Source organism: Prosopis cineraria, unplaced genomic scaffold (assembly GCF_029017545.1).
Source record: "Prosopis cineraria cultivar Desert tree isolate PC_DT_omini unplaced genomic scaffold, ASM2901754v1 PC3, whole genome shotgun sequence".
In the NCBI taxonomy this organism is placed as follows: Eukaryota; Viridiplantae; Streptophyta; class Magnoliopsida; order Fabales; family Fabaceae; genus Prosopis; species Prosopis cineraria.
The window spans coordinates 8,440,603-8,453,540 of NW_026555334.1; the positions used below are offsets into that span (position 1 = coordinate 8,440,603).

General features: G+C 34.2%; 1 protein-coding gene across 2 annotated transcripts; it reads left to right on the forward strand.

Annotated features, from left to right (window-relative positions):
* The first annotated feature begins 819 nt into the window (after positions 1–819).
* On the forward strand, positions 820–11,945 carry LOC129305679 (potassium transporter 7-like). 2 transcript variants are annotated; one of them, XM_054945643.1, is made up of 10 exons: positions 820–1,616; positions 2,394–2,622; positions 2,717–2,965; positions 3,172–3,222; positions 4,265–4,525; positions 9,165–9,217; positions 9,353–9,467; positions 9,564–9,818; positions 10,539–11,061; positions 11,245–11,945. In XM_054945643.1, exons 1-10 carry the CDS (start codon positions 1,341–1,343, stop codon positions 11,765–11,767), a joined length of 2,535 nt encoding a protein of 844 aa, XP_054801618.1. In that variant the 5' UTR covers positions 820–1,340; the 3' UTR covers positions 11,768–11,945. The 2 variants fall into 2 exon arrangements, with proteins under 2 accessions (XP_054801618.1, XP_054801619.1); XM_054945644.1 differs by having other exon boundaries at positions 1,477–1,616; positions 2,389–2,622.
* Positions 11,946–12,938: the final 993 nt, after the last annotated feature.

Here is a 12,938-nt window from a genome sequence, read left to right on the forward strand (position 1 = left end):
TAGACAAGTTGCAATTTCTTGTTCAATTTTGTGATCTTTTAAATAAAAATTGTTATTTTATAGAAAAATTGTAATTAGATATTGTTATTTTAAGAACATATTTTTTAATAAAAAATAATTATATTTGACAAGTTATCATTTTTTATTCAACTTTTATGATTTAGAGAATAAAAGTTGTTATTCCTCAAACAAAAATTATGTTGTCGCTTATTATTTTAAAAATTTATTTTTAATAATAGAAATTACACTTGACAATTTATAATTTTTTATTCAACTTATTTACAGAGTAAAAGTGATTATTCTTTAAATAAAAATTATTATTGAGACCTTTATTTTTAATAAGGGTAAAATAATTTTTTTATTTTAAAAATTATTGATGCAAAAATTTTTAAATTCTCTAATAAAATTATGATATTTTTTAAATATTAAATTATCATTTATATAATTTTAAGGATTTTATTTGAGCAAATATCAATTAAGGATCGCTGAAAAAAATTTATATCAATTAAGGATTACTTATCATTAAAATTTAAATAAATATTTATTGATTTGAGTTAGTTATTTATTTACAAGTATTTATTTAAATTTTAATAATAATTTATTTTAAATTAACAATTATTTTATTTAAATTTTGAAAACAATTAAATTTTGATTGATATAATTTTTTTTTTAATGGCCGTCACTGCTATTTTTTCATTTTATTTTCATTTCTTTCTTCTTGAAATCACACCACGTGGTAAGTGGAATAAATATAAAGTAAAGATTCTCGTGTCAATTTACCCAAAAGGGCAAAAAAAAAAAAAAAAAGGAATTCTCGTGTCAACCCGAACTGTCAACCGATGACACTGGATGTCCCCAAATATTCACTCGTGTTTATCTGAAGATGGCGTAGTTTCAAGACCTGGATTCACAGGCTGAAACCTGATCATTTACTCTCTCTACTTTTATCTCTATCGCGATGGATCAAATTCGGTGTGATATATAGATCGTGTGAATTTTTCATATCTGATATGGTTCGCCACCGCCCTTGTTCGGGTACTGTCCGATCAAAATTTAACTTTCAACTCGAAGAGCAGCTGCGTGATGGACACACAAACCAACATGTGGGCTCCATTTATGTCCTTGAGAGCGTGATCTCCAACATAAGCTGAATGCGATTATACGGCATGACTCCGACAGTGGCACACTGAATCACAGAAGCCCAGCTGGTTTTCTCTCCCAATTTTGATTCACATGGCAAATTCTAATATTTTCTAGTCCTTTCTGGTCATGTTGATGTATTTTAAGCCTGTTTCAACGTTTGAACCTAGCGATTAAGCTTTCTTTTCCCGTTCTGTGCGATGGTGGAGGTGGGAGGATTGGGGAGTGGTGAGAGCAATGGCGGGTTTTCCATGGATTCCATTGAGTCCAGGTGGGTTTTCCAGGAAGAGGATGAGTTGGAGGGTGAGTGCGATGAAGATGAATATGAGGATGGCGATTTTTCGCGGTATCAGGCTATGTTGGATTCGGAAGACGAGGACGACGGCGAGCAGAGGCTGGTTAGGACTGGCGCACGAATCGATTCATTCCATGCTGAAGCTCTTGAGGTCTCTAGTACTCAGAGGAATGACAGTGAGGTAATTTGGACTTGATTTAATTTTTACGAATTGCATTACTTTTTTCTTTTGTGGGCTTTTTCTTACTCAATTTTCTATGAATGTGGAAGTTCGTTAAGTCTACTAAGCAGTTCTCACGTCCTTTTAAGCATCTTTGGTGATGAAAAGTAAGTTAAGATATGAATAGCTTGTTTTCCTTTTCCATTTTAGCTTCTTCTTCTACTTAAAGCCCACGGGTTATTAATGAGCTTACTTAAGTTAACCAATGACGCGTCTTTCTGCCTCAACGACGCTCTTCCACATATGTTACTTGAGTATAGTTTGGTTAAAATTGTATAGATGGATCTTCAAGAGACAAAGACTCAGAGTAACCAGGTTTGATCTTTGCAGAATTGACACCAAACTCACCTTAATCTTAGAACTGTGTCATTTGAGCAATGAACTCATCTTTACCTTCATAAATCCGTGTGCTTACTTCCTCTATCCTTCTGGGATCTAATTATTTTTGCGAGTATCTGAGTTATTTCTTTTGTTCATTTCCAAATAAGTCTTGAGTGTTTTTAAATCCTTTTGTTGAGTTCCTGGATTCTATGAATTTAAGACTGTAATTCACTGATGCAAACTATTTTGCTCTGTTTTTACATGGCTTGCTCTCAGTTTTTACTTACTGCTTAAATATATATATATATATATATATATTTTGCATGACTGAAAAAATATATAGTTGTAAATTCATGTAGAACAAGATGCAGATTATAGCTTTTTTCATCTTATCTTCATTTTTTTTTCTTAGAGCAGAATTTGGGTTTGAGAAGGAGTATTTTAGTGGCTATTCAGACCCTTGGCGTTATCTTTGGGGATGTTGGAACGAGTCCCTTATATACCTTCAGTGTCATGTTTATAAAGGCCCCTGTCGATGGAAATGAAGACATTCTTGGGGCATTATCACTTGTCCTGTACACTTTAATCTTATTTCCTCTCGTGAAGTATGTCCTGGTCGTTCTATGGGCTAATGATAATGGTGAAGGTATAATAGATACTATTATTTCCTCCCTCCCTCCCTCCCTCTTAATGTTTTGGTCCTCAATTTCAATGTCATAGTCATTTCCAAACCAATGCAGGTGGTACTTTTGCCTTGTACTCCTTGATTTGTCGCCATGCTAAGGTGAGTCTTCTTCCGAATCAGTTGCCATCAGACACTCGCATATCAAAGATTACGCTAAAGGTGCCAACCCCAGAGCTTGAAAGGTCAATAAAAATCAAGGAAAGACTCGAAACTTCATTGACTCTGAAGAAGCTTTTACAAACATTAGTGCTGTCTGGTACATCTATGGTAATAGCTAATGGAGTTGTTACGCCAGCAATATCAGGTTATTATATGATGTTAGATTATGTATTTTTGATACTTTTCCAGACTTCTATATTTATAAGTGTGTGGACTTTCAACTGGTACTTGTACCATACTTGAAATGGTACTTTATTGCTTGTGTTTATGGTCAAGTTTTGTTCTCAGGGACTCCACCTTTTGTTTAGCTCTTTATTCCAGTTCTTAGTTTACTTGTATTTCTTACTGCAGTAATGTCATCCGTTGGTGGTTTGAAGGTGAGGATAGATGCAATCAAGCAAGGTATTGCCTTTACTTATCAATCAACTCTTGAGTTGTGGCAGTCATCAATTCCTATATTTGACGTTGTCGTCTGTAGGAACGTCCAGAGAATTCAGACTTGCATTTCTTTGGACTGAATTCTTTTAGCCTGTCCTTTGTCAGTAATAGGATCTGTGGGTTTGCCATCTCATTCAATTTCATGTCATTTTGCAGGTTACGGAAATCAGCTAAATGATTTTTTTTCCCTCACTTTTTAAGTTATGCTTTTTGTAATGTTTTTATGTCTGATTGAAACCAGCAAGTTGCAGAAATTGGCTAAATGTTATGTCTGATTGATTTTCTGACTTCAACTTTATTGAATGAAAATAGTTCAACATATATAGATCAGGGCCAATAAACCTTGCCACTCAAATCCCAACGATAAATAACCATAAGCCTCAAAGCTAATGATAAAGTATTTTGAAAATTCCTATTATCTAGAACTTTTGTCTTGAACAAAAATACCTACGAATATTCTTATTCTAATAAAAACTATTAAAATGTAAAATGTAGTTGTCCTAAAATAACATAAGGAAAAAAAAACCTAATATGATAATGTTTATTAATTAAAAAATAATGTTAATAAGCCTTTGAATCATGTGAAAAATTTGGGTTATGTGCTCTTTGATGTTCTTGTTGTTGAACGGAGAAGCTTGCAGGATATGGCTAATAGTATCCTATCAAATCCGATAATTAAATGGTAAAAAATTAACCAGCCTTATACTAATATTCAGCAATAATAGGAAAATAATGGATCAGAGAATATTTTAACAAACAATCTTCTTGAGAAATAATAAAATAAAAAACACTTAAAAAATAGAGTAACTCCACTTGTTCATGGGTGCATTCTAACACATTTTCTATGTAGGTGAATGAATACATTTTGTTTTCTTTGGATTTTTGCATGTTTTTTTTTTTTTGGGGGGGGGGGGGGTTTTGAATGCATGTGGCTAAGTTGATTGATTCTCTTATGGAGACTTCATTTTTGAATTAATGTTTTATCTATTGTCCATTGATTATGCAGATGAAGTGGTCGTGATTTCAGTTGCCTGCCTTGTCATTTTGTTCAGTGTACAGAAGTATGGAACAAGTAAAGTGGGACTTCTTGTAGGACCAGCTTTGTTGATATGGTTTTGTTCTCTTGCGGGCATTGGGATTTACAATCTTTTCAAATATGACAGCAGCGTCCTGAGGGCATTTAATCCAATTCACATCTATAGCTTATTTGAGAGAAGTTCAACTAAAGCATGGTATTCTCTAGGTGGCTGTCTTCTGTGCGCATCTGGTAAACATGCAAAAGCATGACCATTGATGTTAGGGATGCAATAATATATGTTTTCTCTAGTCTTGGATATTTGTAGATTTGTTTCTACTAGTAAGCCTTTTTCCCTCTGTTTATATGTCTATACAATGTTAGCGTTTATGATGTGATCAATATCTAAGTTTTCATCAACTCTAACCATCTGATGTGGATTTGTCATAATTTTGAGGTCTAATGAGCTGGAATCTTCCATTATGTGGTGTAGCAAAGAAAAGGTTCCGATTAAAGTGCTTGACAGGATTATAAGTTAGTCAGCTGAGACTTCAATAATGAATTTATTATTAAAGGATGGATGGATTACAGTTGAAGGATAAATACTCTCCTAGAAACAGTTGTGTTGATAATTTAGAATCAGACATACACCTAGTACGTATCAGTAAAATATCATTTTTGTTCTTCAACCCGCACCATATCAATATTCAATAGTAAGGATCTTATCGAATGCCACTGACCAACAGATGACATGACTGTAGTTGGAGCCTGATGTGTAATAAACAAATAAAGAGGAAGTTAGTTAAGTAGTTAGGATTAGTTAGTTGATAAGGGTATTAGGCTACAAATAAAGGGCAAGATAGGTTGTGATTAGACTTATGAGTATTAAAGAAATGAGTCCCTTTACACTCTGTTTCTCTCTTCTCTCTCATGTCTATCTATCTTCTTTCTCTCCCTTCTCTCTTTATCTCCCCTGTTTGTAAATTCTCCAAAATCACCGTAAACTTGACCATACTTACTTGACACTATTATGGTAATTAGAAGGTAATTGAACCCCGTTATCTTACTATGGTAGAAAAATCTCAACTGCAGTTGAAAATAGTTTAACCATAATAGAAAAGGGAAAGACTTCATTTGAAAGTCTACTGTAGTTAATAAAATTTAACTTATATTATTATAAACCTTCAAAAATCTTTACCATGGTAGAAAAGATCCTATTATGGTAAAATTGGCTTTAAAACACTTCAACTAGCTCTACTATAGTAGTATAGAACAAAATCAATAATTTAAAGCCTATTATGGTTGAAAAGTTTGAAACTAAATTCAATAATATAAAAACCTTTAGTTGCTTTAGATCCCAAGTTTAATAAAAATTCATTTCAAAATCTTTTCAAATGCTAATTGCATTTTATCGGAGTTTAAAAACATTTGAAAGCATGGTAAACTTATAAAGTTTGAAAACAATTGGAAGTAGGGGCTAAAAAGCCTATTTTCTCAAACCAGGCCTGTTCGCTTTGGCCAATGATGTGTCTGTTGCGGCTGACATCACAGAGGTAGTCCGCTACAGTGAAGCACACATGCATACTATGACTCTTCTCTTTGTGTCATGCAGTGCAGTGAAGGCGCTATTGCCATGGCGCACCACATAGCAAACACAACAACAATTTGTTATCAACCCATATTTGGTGGCCAAACTTTTGGTGCAACCTAAATCCCCATTCGATGTCTGAATGAGGTGATTTAAATGTCCACAGAAAGTTTATTTATTAAACTAGCTAATGGCATTAGTTTCATTTTCAAATATTAACAAATCACTAGATTGGACACTTGGAATCGAACTAACCCCTTTTTCCCATTTTAACACATCCAGGGTGTCCAAAACTACAACCAAGTGCCAAAAGCCTACCATAATACCCAACCACATTTATTGGACCCTAGACAACCTATGCATTGCACCACAAACATAAAAACCACTTTCTATCTCATTTTGACCCACCAACCCCAAACTTCAACATAAACAAGGGGGGTGAGGTTTCTTAAACTTAAATTCACCAACATACAACATAAACCAACTTGAATCAATATTTGTCCCAATTCAAATCAAACAATGTCATCTCAACAATATTAGGGCCTTAAAAATATCACAGATTACAAAGCCACAATAAAAGACTCAAGTATAATCAAAATATGAATCCTAGTTGGCATTTATGATTCAATTACACAAAACTAATTAGAGACATTGCACAATTAATGGTCCCTAGTGCCAAATGATCCTATCGCTCCTCCTCTTTCTTTCTTTCTGTTGCGAGCTCCCGCCGAATCATTTCTGATTTCAAGCCATCCACCACAGATACAACAAGCCCAATTTTAGCTCCTCTAGTTGGGCCCAAGCAGCCTAATACATTTTTGAGCCCAATCCAAAAGATGTAAATCGAATTCAATAGGCCTATTAGTCATCTTAAACCATCCCTATATCAAATTTACACACCAAATTACTTATCCTTCATTAATTATTTAAAATTAGGGATTTAAAAATTTAGGATGTTACACTGTTTCCCTCTCTTTCTCCCTCTTCTCTACCTTATCTATACAACAGAGCTTGAGTTTCTTACACGGCCTTGCCAAGAAGCAGGTTTCTCTTGGCTAACTGAGTCAGTAAGAGATTGAAAACAGGATCTACGAACACATGAATAAAAAATAGAAGAGTTGAGAGTTCCAATTTTTCTAGCTTGATTGGAAGGAAGATGTGTGGTTTCTGATTTAAAGAATCAAAAGATGGTTTAACCTTTTTTTCTTTTCATGGTGGAAAGTACTTCAAATGTTATGGTGGAGAAGACTTAATGTTTGGTTAAAGGTTGAAAACTAAATATAAGTTTCTGGACTCTTTGTTATGTATATACTTGAAGTTTATTGGTAAGGCTTTTTAGTTGGAAAATCAGCTTGCTGGGAAACTGATGGTTAAGTTCTCACTAGACGTAGTGCCTGTATAGTTTGTGAAACCTTTTCATTATGATTCCAAAGCTTTAGGAGCTGTTAGAGATACAGATATACATGATTTCAGTTTGGAGCTGTAAAATTTGAGAAAGGACTAACAGAAAACAAAATAGCATGTATTTATACAGGTGGATATGCATGCATGCGTGCATGCGTACACATGCATCCATACATACCACGCATATGTACTTAACATTATTGTGATCCATGTTAAAGGCATAGCTGATAATCAGCTTCTTCACTAGACCTTGAAAAAAAAAAAAAGACTTTTTCCCCCTTTTCAGGACACTAGGTTACCACTAACAAAGACACGGTACCCTGAAATGGGTTGTGTATCAATAGGAACTTGATATGATCTCAGATAGGTAGAGAGAAACAAGAAAGATATATATTTGTTAAAATATGAAATCAAAATCTAACTTCATAAATTAATAAAGATGAAGGAAAATCTTTAATAGAAGATGATCAAGAATCTTAAACTCATACAACTAATAAAGCCAAAGGAGAATCTCCACTTATAAAAATAATGATTTTATTTACAGATGCTTTCTACAGGATATGTGCCTCAATATTTATAGACAGAAAAATAACTAATAATTCCTAAAAATACTCCCATTAATCCATGACTAAGATAATGGGGAATCACTTCCTGAAAATAAATAAATAAATATAAATTCTAACTTAAAAATAAATAAATAAATATAAATTCTAACTTAATCTTTAAGTTCCATAACCCACTTCTCCTAAACTCAAGGACCACTCAACAAAACAGAAAAATAATCTAAAAAAATATTATTAAACAGATAATATCTAAAATATCTTGAAAATCATAATTGTTCCTAATATCTCTCTAACTCCCCCACATCTCCCATTATCCGATACTACTCAGTGCTTCGTCAAAACTTTTCTGGTATGTGTCACCATAACAACCATCTGAATTAGATTTAAGCATAAGGTTGATCATTGTTGATCAATTGAGGGTTGTAATGAGTCACAACCCTTATGAGATACTGCTAGAAGTATTCACAGTTTGCTAGGTTGGAATGAGTCACAACCATAACAAGTCACTGTTTGAAGGAATCACGATAGGTTGGGTTGGAATGAATGACTACCTTGAGAAGACACTACTGGATGGAAATCACAGTAGGCTGGGTTAAAATGAGTCACAATTCTAATGAATTATTGGTGGAAGGAATCATAGCAGTCTAGGTCAGAATGAGATGCTAACAAGCCTCTGCTACAAGGAACTTTTAACACGTCGTACATAGAATTACAAACCAAGGCCCCTAACATTATCTGGGATTTAATATCATTGTTACTATATGAATTTTATGCTCAAACTTTTCTGAAGTTCCAAGTTTCCTCTCACACACAGATCTCAGGGAATAGTTCAATGAGAGTGAATAATCCGAGCCACTTCCTAGTCCTTCACTGTGAATCCATGTTGATGATTAGTGTAGTTGGCTATGTGAACGTCCATATTAAGGGTATTTTCAGCAGACCTATAGATATGTCAACGCAACTGAGATGGTGTTTTGTCAAATTGTGATGACATGTTTTGCTGTTTCCTCTTTTATCTTCAAAAACATTCATATGAAGCTTGCCCTTGGTTTTGAAGAAAAAGTTTTGCCCTGCAGCCTCTGTTTTAAAATAAAAATCGAAGATTAATTGTTAGAATATGTAGATAACACTTCACAGTTAAAGCATAATATTGATGGAACTTGGGAACAATTTTTTCTCATAGTTAGTATTAGTGCTTGTTCTTTTTTTTTTCATCAACCTTTTGTGTCGATTGTTGATGTTATTGTGTGGTGAATTTTCAATGTGAATAACTATTGGTAGCATTTACATGAACTTTTCAACTATTGCCTAGTGTTCTTACTGATTAATGTTTTAGGTGCTGAGGCCATGTTTGCAGATCTTTGCTACTTCTCTGTACAATCAGTTCAGGTAATGGAGTAGGAAAAAGCCAGCATCTTGTTATGCTTATTAGTATCTCAGGGGTTCTTTCTTTTTTATCACAATTCTTTTTCTCTTCTTGTTTGCTAATTTTTCTGTAATGGAATTGATGTTGGTTGTTTGCAGCTTACATTTTTCTTTCTTGTTCTGCCATGCCTCCTATTGGGTTATTTGGGTCAAGCTGCATACCTGATGGAGAACCATGCTGATGCTGGCCATGTTTTTTTCGCTTCTATTCCAAGTAAGTGTTGACAATTATTCCTTGTCCTGCATTCTTTACAGATGGCTGTCTTGACGATTTACAACAGATCTCTGTTATACTATTATCTGTCTTCAGGTGGTGCGTTCTGGCCAATTTTCCTCATTGCTAACATTGCTGCAATAATTGCAAGTCGAGCTATGACAACTGCCACCTTTTCATGCATAAAACAATCTATTGCACTTGGGTGTTTCCCTCGTCTTAAAATAATTCATACCTCTCGAAAATTTATGGGTCAGATCTACATCCCTGTTCTTAACTGGTTCCTTTTGGCTGTTTCACTGGTGCTTGTCTGTTCTATGTCCAATATCGAAGACATTGGAAATGCATATGGTAATTGCTTTGAACTCTTTTTTACTTATAAATCATCTGTCTTCGGTAGTAATGTTATGGCAAAATTGGGTTCAAAAATTAACATAGGATAGTTAGCATTAGAATCATTTGTTTGTGTAAGCAGATTGCAATTCTCTCTAGTAATTTCTTCAGCATGCCCTCTGTTGTGGTTGAGAGAAATATGCTGGCGCTTTGCCAAGGAGTGAATTTGCTTGCAGAAACCTGTGGTCTGGGATTGTATGAAAATCACCACCACCCTTCTTGTGTCCGTATGATTATAAATTGTCTCGTGTATGTGGCTGTGCCTATGGGAAATGCTATCTCACCTTTCCTATCGAAGTTAGCATCATAGGCAAATTTTAATGGACTGAAAACCCGTGTCTAATGATATAGTAAATCTGAACGTCATTCTCTCATGAACTGTTCAACCTTAGCAGAACTTGTCATCTTAATTTGAGTTTGTAAAACAGAATAATAATGTGATCCTGATAGGATGAGTTAATTCCCCCAGGGGGATTTCATTAGGTGTTAGGTATTCAAGTTACCTTTTTTTTTTCCTGCTCTGCTTCCCCACTCCAAAAATAAAAGAAGGAAGAAAGGAAGGAAGGAAAGGAAGAAAGAAAACTATTTTTACTTCTCATTTATTTCACTCTTTCCCCCCTTCGTGGGTTGGCTTGCTGTATATATTCAGGCATCATTTCTTTTCGCCCCAATTTTCAGGCATTGTGGAGGTCGGAGTGATGATGATGACCACTGTTTTAGTTTCCCTCATTATGCTTCTCATATGGCAGACGCACATCATCAAAGTGCTTATTTTTATGATAGTCTTCTTGGGATTGGAGATAACTTTCTTTTCATCAGTTTTGTTGAGCATGACAGATGGAAGTTGGATAATTTTGGTCTTTGCCATAACGGTGTTTCTTATCATGTATGTATGGACTTATGGCAGCAAGCTCAAATATGAAACGGAAGTCAGGCAAAAGTTATCAATGGATTTGATGCGGCAATTAGGTTGTAATCTTGGAACAATACGAGCACCTGGCATCGGTTTGATTTACAATGAGTTGGCCAAAGGAATTCCATCAATTTTCAGACATTTTCTGACCACGCTTCCAGCAATACATTCCATGATTATATTTGTGTGTGTCAAGAATGTTCCAGTTCCAGTGGTGCCCCAAAGTGAAAGGTTCCTTTTCCGGCGAGTCTGCTCAAGAGGCTACCATATCTTTCGTTGTATTGCCAGGTAACAAGCTTAGTTTTGTATTATGTCAGTGTAAATGTGAAATCTAAAGGCACTGGACAAATGACTTAACCTATAGAAAGTTTGGATGTGTTTTGTAAATGAACTATGAAGCGCTACTAATTTGTATTGCTCCGAGAAATAACACACGCATTTCCTTCACTTGAACTTTTAACTTCTCTACAGGTATGGTTACAAAGATGTGCTGAAAGAAAATCAACAGGTTTTTGAGCACATTCTGATTGAGAGCCTAGAGAAGTTTGTTCGTCGAGAGGCTCAGGAGCGATCATTGGAAAGTGACAGGGATGATAGTGATTCAGAGGATGAGTATTCTAGGGTTCTCATTGCGCCCAATGGGAGCGTTTACTCCCTTAGTGTTCCTCTCCTGGCTAACTACAATAATACAAGTAACCCCATTTCCATTGCCAGCACATCAGAGATGAGCCCAGCATCTTCTAATCTTCCTGCTCTTGATGCAGAGCAGAGTCTTGAAAGGGAGCTGTCTCTTATGCGCAAGGCTAAAGAATCTGGTGTTGTTTATCTTCTAGGTCATGGGGATATAAGGGCAAGGAAGGATTCATGGTTTATCAAAAAGCTAGTTATAAATTACTTTTATGCCTTTTTGAGAAAGAATTGCAGGAGGGGCACTGCTAATTTAACAGTGCCCCACACACGTTTGATACAGGCTGGCATGACTTACATGGTTTGAGACTCGGTTTTGGAACTAAATAAAGCATTGCCAGTTTCTTAGGAACTATAGTTTGGTAGCAAAGAGTGAAGCTTGGAAAGTTCATCTTGGAGTGCAAAGTTTGAAAATATTGCTTGATCATTCCTGGCTAATTGAATCCGCTAATTGCCAAATGCCAGTTTAGCTTTCACTTCGAAAATTGTTTTGATGCTTGCCTGAAATGTGGGGTTGGAATAGGCGGAGACAAAAGAATCAGAATACATCAATACATTAAATCATTGGGTTTTTAGTTGGCATGCTGTTATTGTGTCAATTTTTTCAGCATTTGAAATGGAAGTTTAAGTAAGTTAGGTTTTAAATGCTTACCAAGCATATGACAAGTCTCACAACTCAGAGCACTTATAACAATATTTGTATAGAGGTGTCGGAATATTCTTAGAAAAATAATAATTTTGAATTTATAATTGATTTTAACATGTAAAATGAGGTGTTTGAATACTTTTAAAAAAATATAATTTTGAATTCATAATTGATAAAAACAAGATATAAAATAGTAATAATAATATATTATTATTAGTAATTATAAAAATATCATTAATAATTATGCTTATAAAAATAAGCCAGCTTGCAGGAGCGTTTTTCTTAAGCAAGTAAATGTTATTAATTATGCTTATATAAATAAGCTAGCGTGGTAGCAGCTTTTAAGCAAGTCCTAATCCCAACGGTCTTTTCAAAGCCAACATACATGCATGCATACATACATATACATATATATATATATATATATATATATATATATATACTGGAAAGTTATTAAACAAAAAAACACAATCTATTTTCAAATCATATTTTTGGATTCCTAATTAATTCCGATATGCATAGAGGTGTTTGAATATTAAAAAAAAAACCCTTGATTTTGAGTTTATAATAGATTTTCAAATATATAATGAGGTGTTTAGATATTTTAAGGAAAAACATAGTTTTGGATTCATAATTGATTTTAATATGATACTCCCTTCGTTTAAAAATGTAAGATATTTTTAATTGAATTCACTCCAATAAAGTAGTTACCTACTATCAAATTAACTCTATTTTTTCATATTTATTCATATTAAACACTATAATAAATATAAAGTCACTATCAATAGGGGCATTTTTGAAAAAAAAGATAATGATTACACCTCAAAAGACT